Source organism: Lontra canadensis, unplaced genomic scaffold, assembly GCF_010015895.1.
Source record: "Lontra canadensis isolate GAN:19392208 unplaced genomic scaffold, GSC_riverotter_1.0 scaffold105, whole genome shotgun sequence".
Lineage (NCBI taxonomy): Eukaryota > Metazoa > Chordata > Mammalia > Carnivora > Mustelidae > Lontra > Lontra canadensis.
In genome coordinates, this window is record NW_022631099.1 from 1,723,008 (window position 1) to 1,740,814 (window position 17,807).

The window sequence follows — 17,807 nt, forward strand, 5'->3', positions numbered from 1 at the left end:
CTGGGACCTGTGTCTGAAAATTCACGGGAGGGGAACGATGGCCAAAGCAGGACACTGCTGGAAACAAACAGGCTCCTGCTCGGCCTCTCCAGCGGTTTGCTTTGTGACCTCGGACACGGACGAGTAAAACGGGCGTAATAAAAGCCTCTCCGCATTTTTCTTCTGGTCTGTCATCAACCCCCACAGTGCCACCCAACACTTTCTACCACTTCCACACCTTAGAGGATGGAGAAATAAGAAACAGGGAAGGTTTGCAGGGTACACGGTGTTCCCAGCTTTGTCTCCTAAAGCAGATCTGCACCGGTCAGTGGGACCTTACTGCCTGCGATGGAGGAGGGTACCTGGTCCTTTTTTCCTACACCCACTTCTAGATTGCTTGGCATTTGTCAGCCCCTACAACAGACCACACAGCTAGCTCACTGTCTGTTTATTACAAACTGTTTAATTGCTTCTTAACCCAATAACTTTAGAAATATAGAACCATGTGCCAGTGTGGGGGTGCTCTGTAGTGAGTCACTACAGACTAGCCCAGGCACAGCTTAATGCCGCTGAGATCCATCCAGGAGCAGTCCCAGCAGTGGCCTCAGCCGTGTGGGTGACAGGGTCTTGGAAGAGGGCTGCCAAGAGCAGCCAGGGGACCTGGCTTCGGTCAGGTCTGTGGAGGTGCTTCAGCAGCACGATGCTCGTTCTCTGTCCGTAGTGTCTCCATGTACTTCCGCATCTTCTCAACCATCCAGGAGGGGAGCACAAAGGATTTCAACTCCTCCAACTTCAGGTCCAGGCATCCTCTGGAATAGACATCGAGGAGGAGAGTTGAAGCAAGGGTGGGTGGAGGCCCAAGCGCATCCCAAGGGGCTACTGCGGGGGGTGGGGCAGGGTACCGATGACCGGTTTCACCTGTAGTCATCACTGGCCGCGAGGTCCCGGATGTCCTCCTCGATGAGGAGGTAAGCCTAAGGCAAGAGCAAAGGAGAGTGATCATTGCCTCTGATTCATTTCAATTCAATATCACTTTATTAAACATGTGCTTAATGTAAGGGCTGGAAGGGAGAGGGGCCTCATTTACAGTTGAGGGGGGAGTGAGTAGGGAGAGACTGGAGAATAGCTCCCTGAGACAACCTTTCAAACAGAAACTTGATGGGTAAGGGAGCTGGGATGGGCGACTTCCTTACAGCCTCCTCCTCCTCTTAAATAAAAAAATAAAAAAAAAAAAAGGACTCTGAGGTGGTTTAACATGAAATGGCAAGAGAGCTAGCAAAACACACATGGAAACGGAATCAGGAGGAGGAAGCTGTATGTTAAGTATGGAAGTGAGATGATTTGGTTTTGAACTTCGTGGCAAAAGGGCAAACGTGAGAAGCTGTGCGGCTGTCTCCTACCAGCGGCCTGCTGCAGCATGGCTGTGGCACAGTGCCATGGCTGCAGCGGGAGGGAGCCCTCTCATGTGCTTACCACATAGAGGCTGTGGGAAAATCTCCCGTGGGAGACAGTTCTTTCTAGTCTTAGGGTCAGGACTGTGTGTCCCTGGAGTAATCTGTCATCTTATGAGCACTGGGAACTCTGTAACCAATGAGATGTCCTTGAGAAGGCCTAGAGTTAAATTTGCAAAAATGCACAAAAGTGTGCTGGTTTCCTAAGTCAGCTATTAAAAAAAAACACCCCCTTTAAAGCTACTTTTGCTCATGGCTTAACATTAGATCCCATTTTTCCTTTTCCCCATCTATTTCTTATTTACATATGTTGCATTTTACCCATCAGTGGTAAGCTCCCTGAAGTCTTCTGAAACGGGGTATAGGAGTAAGCCCAGTAGTAAAACAGAAGATAGTTTCCTTGCCAGGAAGGAGATGGCACACTGTCTGCAAGGCCCCTGAATTCTAACAGGAGCAGTCCCATGTTAGGACTGAGTCCTCAGGTGGGGCACACCGCATATGACAACAAAGCCCTGCTCGTTTCAGAACACCTGCAACCATGGCTTTCCCAAGATCTTTGCTTGATGAGCTAAGAACTTTTTAAGCAGAGGTGATTCTGGAAGGGGGTGCTAGGTGTGGCAAACAGATATCACCACATGTGCTAACTCCTGCAGACAGGAGGTGCTCCCTGGAGCACTGTGTTGGGGGGGAAGAGCCTACAGCTGTGTCTAGTGGCAAAGGTGGTGATCCGTGAGAAGCATCTGTCAATGGGCACACGAGGTGTCGGACACCTGCCATTCTGATGCACAGCTAATAGAATCTGAATATGAGGGATGATGTTGGAGGGAGTGAGGGAGTGGTGAGTGGGAAGGGAATCCACAGAGTAAGTCCAGTCTTCAGTGGGAAGGGTCCTCTCCACTCTGACAAGTCTCCCTTTCCACATTCATCAGGCTCAGGGAGTCTCAGACATGGAAGAAAGCTGCCACCAACAGCGGGACCCATGGCTCCTGGGCTGGGTAGGTCTCTGACAGGGCATGTGTGAAGAGTGCTTACCATCTTCCCCCCTGTTGCCCTCATGTGATGCTGCTCGGCCAGCCAGTGCTTGTCCTGGGGGTCGGCTGCGTACTGCAAGGGATGAAGTCGCAGATGTTAAGCCTAGTGGGAGGATCCTCATTTGGTCCCAGAGCAACTCTCAGCAAGACCTTGTCCCAGCCCGGTGAATGCAGAGGGCTCGCCAAGCTCTTCACAGCGAGCGGAGCTGAGCCCAGGAGGCCAGGGGACAGGACCCAAATACCAGAGATTTAGCAAGTTTCCTACCCCTTCCATTCTCAAAGCACAGCACTCTGGCAACTGGTCAGACCGGTGACTATTATTCCAGAGTTCTACCCTTTTTCAAAAAATGACCTGAGGTAGTTTGCCACATGTGTGAAATGTTATGATAACCATATTTTCTGAAACAAAACTCAGGACAGGTCATGCTCTGCGGGAGGCAGAACAGCACTGTGGGTAAGAAGTTCATTTTGGAATTAGGTTTATATTCTGGTCCCTGCCTCTTAGTAGATGGTGTCAACCTGGGCAGAAATTTCCTTGAGACTCAGTTTCTTCATCTGTGAAACCAACAGTATTAATACTGGAGCTTGTCAAGGATAAATGAGATCATGCATAAAAAGTGGTAAAGAGAGGGGCGCCTGGGTGGCTCAGTGGGTTAAAGCCTCTGCCTTCGGCTCGGGTCATGATCCCAGGGTCCTGGGATCGAGCCCCACATCGGGCTTTCTGCTCAGCGGGGAGCCTGCTCCTCCCTCTCTCTCTGCCTGCTGCTCTGTCTACTTGTGATCTCTGTCAAATAAATAAATAAAAACTCTTTAAAAAATGCATTAAAAAAAAAGTGGTAAAGACAGTATCTGACACACAGGAAGTGCTCAATAAAGGTAGGTTTTAGAAAATAGGTAGGACATTTGAAACAGGGACAAAGCTGGGAAATCTGTATGGTTACTACCCTTTGAGTGTAAATAATTATTTCACTTCCCAAGTAATATAAATATTAATAAAAAATTTAAAAGTAAGCACTTTCTAACCCAATTTCAGTCCCACTTCCAGGGGTTTATCCTGCAGAATCCCCCACACATGTACACAAGGGATGTTTGGGATAGCAGCATTTGTAATAGCAAAACTGTTGGAAAAACACAAATATCCACTACAGGGGAGTAATGAAATAAATTATGGAATATCTATTCTATGAATTCTACACAGCTGTTAAAAATAAAATGAGGGAGACTTAATTTAATAACATGGACAAATCTTTTAAGACATTATCCACAGATTGAAGGTGGTCAACCCACCGTTTCTGTAAAGGGCCAGCTAGTAAATATTTTGGGCTTTGCTGGCCACATACATCTTTGTCACACGTCCTTCATTTTTATTTTTTTAACTGTTTTTAGAGATTTTATTTTTAAGTAACCTCTACACCCAACTTGGGCCTTGAACTTACAACCCCAACCAAGATCAAGAGTCACATGCTCCAATGACTGAGCCAGCCAGGAACCCCCATTTCTATTTTTTTAGATCACCCTTTAAAAATATAAAAAACTCGAGTTGGACAGAAACAGGCTCCTGGCTGGATCTGGCCCACAAGCTATACCTGGCCTTGTACTAACGTTAGCTTTTCGAGGGTAAGGAGTTTCGTGTGTCCATTTTGTTCACTGTTGTATCTCTAGCACTTTGAGAATGTTTAGCACTCTATAAATACGTGTCCGAAGAATGAATGCATTTTTGGGTGAAAAAAATAAGATCAGAGAACAATATGTAGTCATACATGTATTATTGCTATTGATGTGTACAGTCAATAACATAAAATATCACTGAAGGACACACCCCCACCCACGTGTGTGCACAGGGAGAGCCTGGAGGATGCTGCTGCTGGCCTCAAGGGGAGGAGACTCTGAGTCAAGGCTCAAGGGGAACCTGGTGGTTTGCTCCCTAGTAGCTTCTGCATATTGGGTCTTTTTGTAATAAGAATGGGTTTATATATTATTTCTATAATAAAAAAATCTAAAAAGGAAAAGAAAAATTTGAATAATGCCTTCAGGAGGACAGAAAAATGGGCAAAAGATACAAGAGGCAGTTTACAGAAGAAGTACAAATGGAAGCTAAATGAATGAAAAGATGCCTGTCGTCACTAACAGAGAATGAAAAGTAAAACAACTAAAAACATTTTTAAAATTTTTTAAAATTAAAAAAATTTTTTTTTAATTTTTTTTAAAAAGATTTTATTTATTTATTCGAGAGAGAGAGAGAGAATGAGAAAGCGTGAGAGGGGAGACATCAGAAGGAGAAGCAGACTCCCTGCCGAGCAGGGAGCTGGATGTGGGACTCGATCCTGGGACTCCAGGATCATCACTGGAGCCCAAGGCAGTTACTTAACCAACTGAACCACCCACGTGCCCCCTTCCTTCCACTTCTTAGACTCGAAAGATTACAGTGAGAGATCGTCCCCACTGGTAACGAATGCGGGTTGGCAGTTCATTACAAACGGTAGATGGAAGAATTGGGAATGTGTGCCGGTAATCACGAACATTTACGGAGCCTTGCCATGTGTCAGCGGCGCCCTGGGAGCTTTCCTGCACTCTCCCCTTTTTCTACCAACCCTACAAGGTTGGATTGTATCTTTCTACAGATAACAAAACAGGCTCAGAAATGGGAAGGAAAAATAAAATAACAGAACAGAAAGGAAGGCAAACCTTAAGAGGCTCTTAACTCTAGGAAACAGTGTTGCTGGAGGGGAGGGGTGACGGGCCTTAAGGAGGGCACTTGATGGAAAGAGAATTGGGTGTTACATGCAACTGATTAATCACTAAATTCTCCCTCTGAAACTACTAATACACCATACGGTAACTAAACTGAATTAAAAAAAGAAAGAAAGAAAAAGAAATGGGGGGGTGCCTGGGTAGCTCAGTGGGTTAAGCCTCTGCCTTCAGCTCAGGTCATGATCTCAGGGTCCTGGGTTTGAGCCCCACATCAGACTCTCTACTCAGTGGGGAGCCTGCTTCCTCCCGCTCTGCCTGCCTCTCTGCCTATTTGTGATCTCTGTCTGTCAAATAGATCAACAAAATCTTAAAAAAAAAATTAAGGGGCACCTGGGTGGCTCAGTGGGTTAAAGCCTCTGCCTTCGGCTCAGGTCATAATCCCAGGGTCCTGGGATCGAGCCCCGTGTCGGGCTCTCTGCTCGGCAGGAAGCCTGCTTCCCCCATCTCTCTCTGCCTGCCTCTCTGCCTACTTTTGATCTCTGTCTGTCAAATAAAAAAATAAAATCTTAAAAAAAAAAAAAAAGAAAAGAAAGAGAGAAATGTGAAGCCACTTGACCAAGGTCACACAGCTACCAAGCAGTGGAAACAGGGCTGAAGCCACACTTCCAACCATCGGGCTACTGGAGTTCCAAGGAGGTGCCGGAGCACATACACTTGGGGGATAATGCAAGAGGGTTTTGGAAGAGGTGGATCTACAGAAGAGTCAGGCAGAGATCTAAGCCCGGACGGGAGGAAGGTCATCAGAGGGAACAGCAGGAGTGAAGATGCTGAAAGGAAAATGAAGTAGCAGGTAGGCCACACCGTCTAGGTGCTGAGGCTCTCAGGATATAAGACTGAAAAAGCAGCAGCAGGTCCACCCTTCAAAGAACCTGAACTTGCACAGAATGTAGTAGACAGAGCCATAATTCTGGGACCCCAAGCCTTATGTATGGGTGCAAAAACACATCTTGAACACACACGCACTACTATTTTTCTAATATATTTGGATATTTTTGTGATGGAAAAAACACAAATTCATTTAAGGGGTGATTGCTATCCTGCCCCCCATTATTTTCTTAAAAAGGACAGACCTAAGGACCTCTCTCTGAAAAGGGTTAGAAATGCGCCCGTGCTCCACTCTCTTTATTTTACACATACAATTGAATAAGGTAATGGTTAAGAGCTCAGGCTTTGGGGAAGACAGACCCAGACTGGAATCCTACTCACATGTGACTTACCCCTTACCGGCTAAGTAACTTTGGGCCAGTCACTTAGCCTTTCTTTACCTCTGTTTTTATTTTTTTTATGTATTGCGAAACAATGATAGCCATCTCCGTTTTAAAGAATAGCTCCCGGAGATAAGTAAGTGCAGCGCCTGAACCCTGTCTGCTCTGCAATAAGCATACAAGAAAAGTAGCTGTTACTGAGGGGCAGAATGTTTAGTAAATTCCAAAAGGTAAAGGTTAAGGGCAGAGGGGTAACTAGAGCGCAGAAACTCTGACTCCCAGATCAGTGTCTGTTCCAAGCTTCTGTGTGCGGTCCAGAGCTCCCAGCGTGCACTGCGGTGGCCCGCCTCACCCCCTGCACTCGCCTACCTTAAAGAGGTGCGGGTGTTTGATGTAGATTCTTCCTCTCGTGCCCCCCATCCCCAGGGCCCTGAAAAGGGACAGAGGAGTGTAAGGATTCCAGCCTCTGCAGTCCTAGGGGTAGGCCCCCAAGCTGCCCCTCCCCCTCAGCACCAAAGCTCTCGAACTTACTTGTTGGCTCGAGATCCCAACACGAAGGTGGTAGATTCATTCAGCCGGGCTGGGTCCCACTATGCAAAAGATAGAGAGGCTGGTGAGGTGAGGTTTACCTGGTGGGCAGGATGGAAATGCTCTTCTCCTATCACCATCTTCGTCCACTATTCTGAACAGCTGAATCAAGAAACCAAGTATTGACAATATGATGGGCTAGATATTGGGGATAAAGAGATGAGTAAGATAGTCTCTGCTCTCTGGGGGCCACAGACATTATGTATAGATAATTAAACCAGCATGAGACAGGCAGGGATACAGATGCTGGGTGTGAGGGATGCCACGGGGGAGGGCAACAGGAAGGCTCTCTTGCAGAGTTTAATTCCCAGGTTAATTCTGGAAGGGCCGAGGGGAGGAAGAAAGGGCGGTACAGTATGAATGGTAGGAAGCGAGAGCGGGCTTGGCAGGCTGGAGAGACCACGAGGGGTTCTGTGTAGTAAAAGGAGAGAGAGCACAGATTAGGGAGAGGCAACAAATGAGGTAGGAGGGAGAAGCAGAGAGGGGCTAGAGGCCCGGATGTGCTTCCTCCCCGCCACTCCTCTGAAAGGGAAAGTCTGTTTTTGTTTTTACTAGAGGATCGGGTGGCACATGACAGTTCAATAAATGGCTTCAGAGATACGAGCTAGAGGAGACACAAAAAATAAACTGGGGTGAGAAAGGAAAACTACCAGGAGGAGGTGAGAGCTGGCTGGTTCCTTCGCAGCCTCATTTAGGGGAGGGACGCGGTGCCTCTCAGCAACAGGCTGGATCCCTTCCTTCAGCCCTTGGCAGGGGACAGAGAAAAAGCAAAAGGCTTTGGCCCTCCCGAGTCTCAAGTGTGCTGCTTTTAGGGGTCTGCACTTTATTCATTCTGTAGGTCACGGGGAGTCACTGAGGTTTCTAAATAAGGAGAGCCAGATTTGATTTAAAGACCGCTCACTTGCCCACACACGGCTGATGCGTTCGAAGTGGCAAGACTACAGGCAGGGAGCAGTTTAGGGGTTGCTGGACTAAAGCATTTCTGAAACAAGAGAAGGGTCTGAGCTCAGACGGCAGTAAGAATGACAAGGAGGGAAGAGGAACTGGGATCTATGTGGGAAATGGGATCAGCCAGGCCTCGAGGGGACACAGATGGGAAGGAGGGGAGAGGGAAAGATGACTAAAGTAGAGAATGTCAAAGAAGGTCTATGAGGAAAGATTCTGACTGCAATTTTAGATAGGCTGAGTCTGAAATGCTGCAGAAGCTCCAGGCAGGGAGGTCTAGCAGACAGCAGGAGACATAAATTCTAAACCAGAAAGAGACATGTGGGACAAAGAGGTATGGTGACCTCGGCACACACTGGTCCCTGAGATCCTGAGAGTGAATGCTTGAGAGCACTCACGGAACTTGACGTGCAAGAGTGGGCCAGCGAGACGACTCTGAGGGATGCCCACGTACAAGGCTCACGGCTGAGGAAGAAGGACTCATGAGAGGGAGAAGGGATGTCCGGAGAGGAACACAAAGATCATGGAAATGCAGGATTATTAGCTCGAAGGGAGCAGAGTTGAAGATGAAAGGCACGGTCACTGGTGTGAGAACAGAGAGGGCCAGTAACACAGGAGGTGGAACATTTCTACCAGACACAGCCTCCGCCAGGCCAGTGGAGCTTTCGCCTACCTTACTGGGCTTCCATTCGTGGCTTTATTTGAAGAAAGCATTCTACTGCTAAAAGAGCTTGCAAACAACTGTTCTGGAGCCAAGAGAGGCTAATGGTTAAGACCATAGGCTCTGGTGGCAATGGACCTTGGCTTTGACACTTGGCTTGAACATCTAGCATCTGTGTGACTCTGAGCAGGTCTCTGAGCCTTCATTAAGTTCAAGGGTATTAAGTGTATATGATAACTACACTTAATACACTACACCACAGAAGGGTAACAGAATCTATCTCAGAAGATTGTTATAAAGATTAAATGAGATGACATACAAAAGATTTAGTGCAGGGCCTGTCTTATATTAAGCACCCCTAGTTCCAATCCCCTGTTTAAGATCCTTCTGGGAGGCCAGAGGGGGGTGTGGCCACAGGGTGGAGGTTGGGGAATAGGTGGGATGGCTCTGGAATGGCGTGTGCACCTCCCTCACACTCTAGCCCCTTCCCTCATGGTGGGTCCAGAACCTTGACTGGGTCTCCCTGGGATAGTGGTCACTGCCACGCTCACATAATCATACCTTGGGGCCTTCTCGGCGAATCGGTTCACAGGATTTTGGTTTCCATCTGATTGGAAGGAAAGAAGAAAGGTAAATTCTCCGAGGTGACGCCTAGGACTGGAACAAAGCTTGCTGGTGGTGGTAGGAGTTCTTCACACACTCTCACTTTGGCCCTGGTGGTCTTTCCTCCTGGTTACCCACTGAGGAGGTACAAAGGTAAAAAGGCATTCTAGGCCTGGCTCTGAGACTACCTAGCCATGAGGGCAGGTCCAGGTAGCTCTCTGAGCCGTCCTTTCCTTCTCTGTGAAAAGGAGGGAACAACAGCAACTGCCCCTCCCCCATGTTTGGGAGCCACGGAGCTGCCGGGGGTGGGGGGTGGGGTGGGGGGGAGACCAAGCCACAGTGTGGCGGCCTCACTGCTCTACTGCTCTGTCTCCCTAAGCCAGTGGTTTCAGACAGTCCCCGGTGCTCCCAACTAGACTGATGTGGCTTTCTCGATCAGACTTCCACGTAAAGTCTTATTTGAAAAAAAGATTCTGTTGCTTCAAAACCTTTGTAGTACAATGTTGCTCATTATTAATTGGCTGACCTTGGACAAAAATTCTGAGTCTGTTTCCTGATTTACAAAATTAACTATACCTTCACTAGTGGGTGGCTGTAAGGGTTCGAAGGTAAAGTATGTAAGATATTTAGAGAAGTTACAACACGTTATGAGCCTTCAGTATGTACTCACAATAAAAACAGCTCTGGTCTTTAATCAAGCTGGGCAGAACCGTTCTGGGGCAAAAGCAGGATAAAACAATGTCCTCCCTGCTGCCTTCTTTCCCCAGCCCTCAAACCAGACTAACCCTCCCCCACGGTGACTCAAACAGTGGGATCTGATTTTGGCAGGCGAGGATCTCTGGCCTCTCTCCCTCCAGGCCCACCCCCTCCCCACTCTCCCGGCACTGCCGGCCCCTACTCACACCAGGCCAGCGGCTGCCCGGTCGTTTGACAGCATGTGTCCAGGAGGCCGTCCCTTCCTCTGCCAGAAAGAACAGCTGTCAGAGGCCTGACCCTGTGGGAAGCCCCACCCCACGCCACTGGCAGGCCGAGGGTCACTTGGTGGAGTTGGTTTTCCAAAGAGACCAAATGATGCTTGAGAGCGAACAGGGAGAGTTAACAGTCTCCAGGGGTCCTGCTTCTCATGCTAGAAAGGCCCCCATGATGCATGGAGGAAGCCCTCTATCTTCTGGAGTCGTAGGGTCTTTTCCCAGCCAGAAAACATGGAGATGAGTTACCTTTTTGGGAACAGGGCTTCCTCGATGGGCACATTCCTCTTCTGTCTGTCGGCCGCGCTGGAGGAAAATGGAAAGGAGGGGTCAGTGGCAAGCCAATGCCTGGGATCGGCAGGTTCAGGGGCTGCTGAAGGCAAAGCCCTGCACTACCTCATCGGGCCCCTCCCTGGGCTGGGCCTCCTGAACTCTCCCAGCATGAAGCCGTTTGGAGCTCGTTGTACAAGTGCGTTGTATGTGGAAGCTCCCTGGGCCCAGAGAGTTCACCTGCCTCCCAGCCTCATCGCTTTCCCCCTGCAACATCCCAGACCTAGCAATTCTGACCTTTATCCCTGGAAGCTCATGGGTCAATCTGGGTATTACTTTTTCTCCATCAGAAAACAGTAGTTTAGCCTGAAAAGAAAAGACCAAGTGTTAACAGTCACTATTGTGGTGGGTAACAGCTGGGATAAAACTCCAGATTGAGTTGAAATGTTTTCATGATCAGTACAAAAGCATCTTGAGAGATGCATATACATAGATACCTACCTTCTTTCTAAAAACTTCAGTTGACGCTTGACCCTGCACAGGCTGACTTACACAGTTTTTTTTCCATAAAAACAGTACAGTACTGCAAATGTATTTCCTCTTTCTTACAGTTTTCTTAGTAACATTTTCTTTTCTCTAGCTTATTTTATTGCAAGTATACAATCTATAAATCATATGACATACAAAATATGTGTTAATCAGCTGTTGATGTTATGGGTAAGGTAGTTCTGGTCAACATAAGCTGCTAGTTTTTGGAGTCGAAAGTTTATATGTGGGGGTGCCTGGCTGGCTCAGCTGCTAGAGCATGCGACTCTTGATCTTGGGGTCATGAGTCTGAGCCCCACGTTGGGTGCAGAGATTACTTAAAAAAGAAAAAAAAAAAAGGGGCGCCTGGGTGGCTCAGTGGGTTAAAGCCTCTGTCTTCGGCTCAGGTCATGATCCCAGGGTTCTGGGATCGAGCCCCGCGTCGGGTTCTCTGCTCCGCAGGGAGCCTGCTTCCTCCTTTCTCTCTCTCTGCCTGCCTCTCTGCCTACTTGTGATCTCTCTCTCTCTGTCAAATAAATAAAATCTTAAAAAAAAAAAAAGAAAAAAAAAAGAAAGAAAAAAGAAAAAGGAAGGATGTATGTGTATTTGTATATTTTACACTGCAGGAAGTTGGTGCCCATCACTCCTGCCTAATTTTGTTTGAGTCAACTATAATTAATGATCATTGTTGAAAAATTAAAGATGAAACTATACAAAAAATCCCCATGCCAAACCTGAAATCTCTGTATCTACAGACTACTGTTAATACTTCTTTCCTTTTTCTTTTTAAAGATTTTATTTATTTATTTGACAGAGAGAAAGAGACAGTGAGAGAGGGAACACAAGCAGGGGGAGTGTGAGAGGGAGAAGCAGAATGCAAAAAAATCATCAGGAAGCTGACTTGAGCGGAAGGTAGATGCTCAACGAACAGAGCCACCCAGGTGCCCCTACTGTTAATATTTCAGTGTAAATTCTTCATTACTTTTTTCTTTGTAAATATATACTATATATTATTTTTCCTAACTAAATGTATTAACATAATACATATTCTTCAACAAGCTGCTGCTTTTCATTTTAATAAATTCTGAGCTCTCAGTGTAGACATGCTGGGGACATAGTAGTAAGCAGCATATGCAAAGTCCCTGCTCTTGTGGAGCTTCTACTCTGCGGGCGATCTGGATAATAAGCAAATAAACAAACATATATACAAGGTAATTTCAGATTGTGATAAATGGTACGGAGAAAAACCCCCAGGCAGATGTGACAGAACTAGAGAGGGGAGGGCTGCTTTAAGTAGGCAGTCAGGGGAGTCTGTGCTGAGCAGGCAGCTTTCTGGGCTGGGTTGGGGAGAAGGAGAAGAGCTGAGAGGTGTGTCAGCAGTAGGGAGGAGGGCAAAAGCCCCAAAGTGGGAACAGACTTGGCCTGTTGAAGAAAAAGACAGCCTGGCAAAGAGTGGGCAGAGGAGAGAGGCGTGAACGAGGAGCGTGAATGAGGCAGGCAGGGCCCTGCATGTTACGGGAAGCATTGTGTTCTCTCACTAGAGAACGTGCCTGGCATTCGATGAGCATGAGCACTCCCCTCTTCTGGAAACTCTCTCCTACTGGCTCCTGTGGCCACACTTCCCTGGTTTTCCTCCTACTTGTCTGGCCACTCTCTCTTAGCCTTCTTTGCTGGCTCATCTTCCTCAGTGTGGTTCATTCTGTCTTCTTCCATTTGGTATTCTATCTGCTCTCATCACGCTCACAGCTTCAGTTAGTATCTATGCATGGATGATACCGTAATTTTAAAAAAAACTGAGTTCAGGGGCGCCTGGGTAGCTCAGAGGGTTAACCCTCTGCCTTTAGCTCAGGTCATGGTATCAGGGTCCTGGGATCGAGCCCTGCATCCCTGCATCGGGCTCTCTGCTCAGCAGGGAGCCTGCTCCCCCCTCTCTCTGCCTGCCTCTCTGCCTGCTTGTGATGTCTCTATGTCAAATAAATAAAATCTTAAAAAAAAATCTGAGTATAGTTGACACACCATGTTGACCCTATGATTTTTCTTCTCTTCAGCTGTGGCCTCTCCGTTGAGCTCCAGATTTATACAACGGTCTGCCTGGTGTCTAGGCATGGAGGTTCCAAGTTTGCTAAGTCCAATACTAGACTCGTAAACCTCCTCCAAACGTTGCAGTGAAGAGTGCACAAGTCTCCATGTGAAATTATGTGCATGTTTTGCGGTAACGTAATTCATACCTGCCTGCCTAACCAAGCTGTAGGTTTTAGGAGAGCAGGAGCCCTGCTTGTTCATTTGCCATTTGCTCCTTCGCTTCCTCCTTCACTGATGCACACAATCATTGGGCACACACTCAGCGTCCCCCATGTTAAGAGTCCTATTCTAGGGCAGGGCAAACTGTAGTGAACAAGGTTAGGCCTCAGCTCTCGTAAAGCTCAAGCTTTTAGCAGAGGTGGGGGTATAAAGGAGACAAAATAAATGCATGTACTATTAATATTTTCCGATTGAAGTCAGGGGTAGAAATCAACAAGGTGATAGAGATTAACTGGAGGCGGGGAAAAGAGTGAGAATGAGGAGCTACTTTATTTTTTTAAAAAATATTTTATTTTTATTTATTTATGTTAGAGAGAGCGAGTGAGCGCACAAGCAGGGGAGCAGCAGGCAGGGGCAGAGAAGCAGGCTCCCTGCTGAGCAAGGAGCCCAAGGAGGGGCTCCATCCCAGGATCCAGGACCCTGGGGTCATGACCTGAGCTAAAGGCAGACACTTAACCAACTGAGCCATCCCGGCATCCTTACTTTATTTTAAAAAAGATTTCATTTATTTGAGAGAGAGAGAGTGAGAGAGAGGAAGCGTGAGGCGGGGGTGGAGGGGTGGGGGTGGGGCCCGGAGGCGGGAAAAGGTGCAGAGGGAGGCAGAGAACCAGATTCCCCGCTGAGCACACTTAATCCCAGGACGGGATCAGGACCTGAGCTGAAGGCAGATGCTTAACTGATGAGCCACCCAGGTGGGGGGATGGGGGTGGGGCGGGGGTGGTGGTGGGGTGTTACTTTAGATGAAGTGGCCAGGGAAGGCCTCTCTGAGAGGCAATATTTGAGCTAAATCTGAAGAAAAGGAGGCAGCTATATAAAGAGTTAAGGATAGGTCACGCGGGGAAGTGAGCACAGCAAGTGCAAAGACCCTGAGCTCAGTGTACTGGAGAACCAGAAAGGATCCCAGTGCAGCTAGAAGACAGTCAGTGAAGGGCGGCGGGAGGAGTCACAGCAGAAGGTACCATTTACTGAGTCCTTGCTATTGATCTAGAATCTTTAAAGATATTACAACAATTAATCCTCCCAACAATCCTACGGTGCAGCACCTCTACACCTATTTTGCAGATGAGAAAACGGAGATTTAGTAAGGCGAAGTAACTCGCCTCAAGTTACACAGCTAGTCTGGTAAAGTTGGCTAAGCGACTGCCTTCAGCTCAGGTCATCATCCTGGAGTTTCAGGATCGAGTCCTGCATCTGGCTCCTTGCTCAGCAGGGAGTCCGTTTTTCCCTCTGACCCTTCCCCCTCTCAGGCTCGCTCTCAAATAAATAAAACCTTAAACAACAACAACAACAACAACAACAACAACAACAGCAACAAAACCCCAGGACTCCTATCTGGCCAATGCAAATAAAAAGAAAGCCTGCATTCTTAACTACCATGCCAAATTTTTCTTAATGGATGTGTATTAAATAAATAATTAAATAAGTAAATAAAATGAACAAACAAAAACCAATTACCATGAAAACAAAATCGAGCAAACAAAAAAATGCAAGGTAACAGGATATAGATAAGATCAGCCTTTTCTCCCTGAGAAATAGTCAGAAAGGTATAGCCCAGGAGATTAGAGAGCATGATGTGGGGTCGGAAGGGCAAACAAATCAAGTCAACCCCCAAAACTAAAAACCCTTCTCTAATTGTCTCACGTCCGATGTGAAGAATCTTTTCAAGCAACAAGAAGTTCCGTGGGCAGTTCAGATGAGGGGACGCCAAAGAACTTCAAGTCTTCTGGGCTACCTGAAAACTAGGCTCTGTCGGGAGGCCGCTGTGTATTATAACCACGAACAGAACTCCCATGTATTTATGGTGTAGTATGTTCTTTGTTGTAACGCACCCATGTGGTGCTGGTTGCATATGAATATTTTCTCATTTAATCCTCACAGCAAACCACTGGTGCTGGATTCTTACTCCCAATTTTAGGGATAAGAAAACTGAGGAAAAGAAGGGTCAAAAGACTTGTTTGAAGTTTCTTGATTCATCTGGTTTCCTGCTGAACTTTGGGCTTTCTACCTTCCCGATCTCCAATTCCTGCGCCCTGATCACGCACCGTGTGTTCCACACTCCAGCTTCCCAGTCATATCAATACCGGCCAACGGACTCCAGGAGGTGGACGTGGGGACTCAGGAGATGGGAAAGGTGTACCCATCCACAGAGTACAGATCATGCCCCCCGTTCACTTTCATCTCATCCTTCCGGGGACTCCTGGAGAGTTGCATACATTTCCCTTCCATTCTCTAGGGCAGATTCCCAGACCCCTCTCCTTATGGCAGCCAGAGTGATCTCTCAAAGTGCCCATCTTAGTAGGCAGCTCTTCTGCTTGGAACTCCACACCTGTAATTTGGCTTGATTTGGCCTCTGCTACTTTTCCAACTTCAACAAGTATCATTCTCTCCACCCTTGGAAAACCAGCAGCCCTGGCTTCTTTCTGTCCCTTGGATGTACTCTGCTTCCTTTTACCTCCAGGTTCCGTACCTTCTAGTGTACTCTCTTCATTGCCTCCTGTGCTCACAGCACTCAGAACAGTTTTTAATTCCAGATTTACTGAATGATAACTGGAGTATCGTCAGGGAGCTGGGGTAAGGCCTGTGTCCATTTTGCATAGCGCAGTTGGGGCCTGGCACAGAAATGGCGCACGATCTATATGAGCTGGAGAGGTAAATAAACTCGAGAAAGCATTCTGGGATGCAACTGAGACTGAAGGTTTATCAGTTTAATCTTGATTCAGCTCAAACTTAGAAGAACATTCGCAAACTTCCATGTTTGATTATGAGCAGATGTTACAACTGATCGTAACATACTCCAGTCCCAGACTGAAGGAATGAATTGGCCTCCTAGGAGTTTGGCAGACTTAAGTAGAAAACCATGGGAAGCGGATCAGCTTTCACTGCACTAATGGTTAGAGTTCTGCCCGCTCAAAAGCTGAGGCTCAGGCCCTGGTCTTGCTCTTTTCTGAGGCTGTGCCTGAGCAGCTGGCCAGCCCACCTCCTGGGAGACATGACTCTCTCATCTCCGGAGAATCACTCTCCTAGGACTAACTTCAAACCCGTCTCTGCGGCTCTGAGTGTGTAGAAATTTCCATCTCTGACAGCCAGTGGTTTCACAGTTAACCACAGAAGCAGATGATGCTGACAATTCCTATTAATAAGAACAGCTGACACAGGCAAACAGGTTCACTCCTATTTTGGGAACACAGGCATTTTTAGACTTGATGTCATGCCTCCCGAGCACCCCCCGAGAGGCAGGAAGGCAGAAAGGGTGACAGGCCCCACAGTAATAAAAGGGGCTGTGACTACTTGTAGAGTGATGTCACCACTAGCAGAGGTGAGAGAGTGCTCAGCTATCCTAACTCTTGCTTGTTCAGAGCCACAGTTTCTTTATCTGGAAACTAGGGATTACAATATGTCTTCTGGGGCGTCAAACTAGTGCACGTGAAAGCACTGGTCCCGTACTGGGTACAGAGGAGCCACTTCCCTTCTCTCTGTCAGCAGCAGCTCCAGGCCCTCTCTGGAGGCTCGTGGCTTATCAGGCATCCCCCCAAGTACCATGAATGAAGCGATCACACTTCTTAGCAGAGCCCTGAGGACGAAGCCTGGGCCTACGTCTCTGCATCTCTTGTCCCCTTGGGGCTCACCTGCTCCAGGCAGCTCCGACAGGCCTCCTGGATCAGCTGCTCTGCGTCCACCTCTTCCCCGACATTGTCTCTGACATTCAGTGCTGCCTTCTGGAAGAACTAGGGAGAAGTACAGCAGAGGACAAGGTCAGAAGACCTGTTAATCTGCAGTAACTTAAAGGAAACAGAATATAAGAGAGAAGCTTTTATCTTCCTCTCATATAAAAGGGAACACTGATTACGAACGTGGCTTTCAGACCAGACAGATCGAGAGTTGGTCACTTCCCACTCTATCCTGTCTTAAGGAGGATCACAATCATGGAGGTGTCCAGTGGATGGCCATTACAGCATTAAGGTGTAAATATGGCACAATCAGGGCACCTGGGTGGCTCAGTGGGTTAAGACCTCTGCCTTCGGCTCAGGTCATGATCCCAGGTTCTTGGGATCAAGCCCTGAATCGGGCTCTCTGCTCAGCAGGGAGCCTGCTTAAAAAGAAAAAAAAAATAGGGCAGAATCAAAGAATAACCTAACTGTCAATTATAGCTTAAATAAATCACGGCACATCCGTATTAGGAAATATGCAAATATTAAAAATTACAGTAAAGATGGTATAGGAGAGTATGTTTTTGACATGAAAAGGCATTCATAATATATTGCTTAGGAAAGGAAGCAATGTTTGGTACAGAATGAGCCTATTTATTTAAAATAGCAAAAAGGAGCACCTGGGTGGCTCAGTGGGTTAGGCCTCTGCCTTCATTCGGCTCAGGTCATGATCTCAGGGTCCTGGGATCGAGCCCCACATCGGGCTCTCTGCTCAGCAGGGAGCCTGCTTCCCCCCCAACCCCGCTCTCTGCCTGCCTCTCTGCCTACTTGTGATCTCTCGCTCTTTGTCAAATAAATAAATAAAATCTTAAAAAAAAAAAA

The 17,807-nt window shown here is 47.4% G+C and overlaps 1 protein-coding gene across 1 annotated transcript in view; it reads right to left on the reverse strand.

Moving 5' to 3' along the window:
• Positions 1-420: 420 nt before the first annotated feature.
• Positions 421-17,807, reverse strand: part of DNTTIP1 (deoxynucleotidyltransferase terminal interacting protein 1) — a 23,379-nt gene continuing 5,992 nt past the window's right edge. The window contains exons 4-13 of the mRNA XM_032838559.1: positions 16,905-17,003; positions 10,750-10,818; positions 10,432-10,488; positions 10,117-10,175; positions 9,173-9,218; positions 6,949-7,007; positions 6,787-6,847; positions 2,463-2,534; positions 898-953; positions 421-788 (exon numbers count right to left, since the gene is read on the reverse strand). Coding sequence (XP_032694450.1) covers positions 650-788; positions 898-953; positions 2,463-2,534; positions 6,787-6,847; positions 6,949-7,007; positions 9,173-9,218; positions 10,117-10,175; positions 10,432-10,488; positions 10,750-10,818; positions 16,905-17,003 — 717 coding nt within the window. The 3' untranslated portion in view covers positions 421-649. The remainder of the gene's footprint in view (positions 789-897; positions 954-2,462; positions 2,535-6,786; positions 6,848-6,948; positions 7,008-9,172; positions 9,219-10,116; positions 10,176-10,431; positions 10,489-10,749; positions 10,819-16,904; positions 17,004-17,807) is intronic.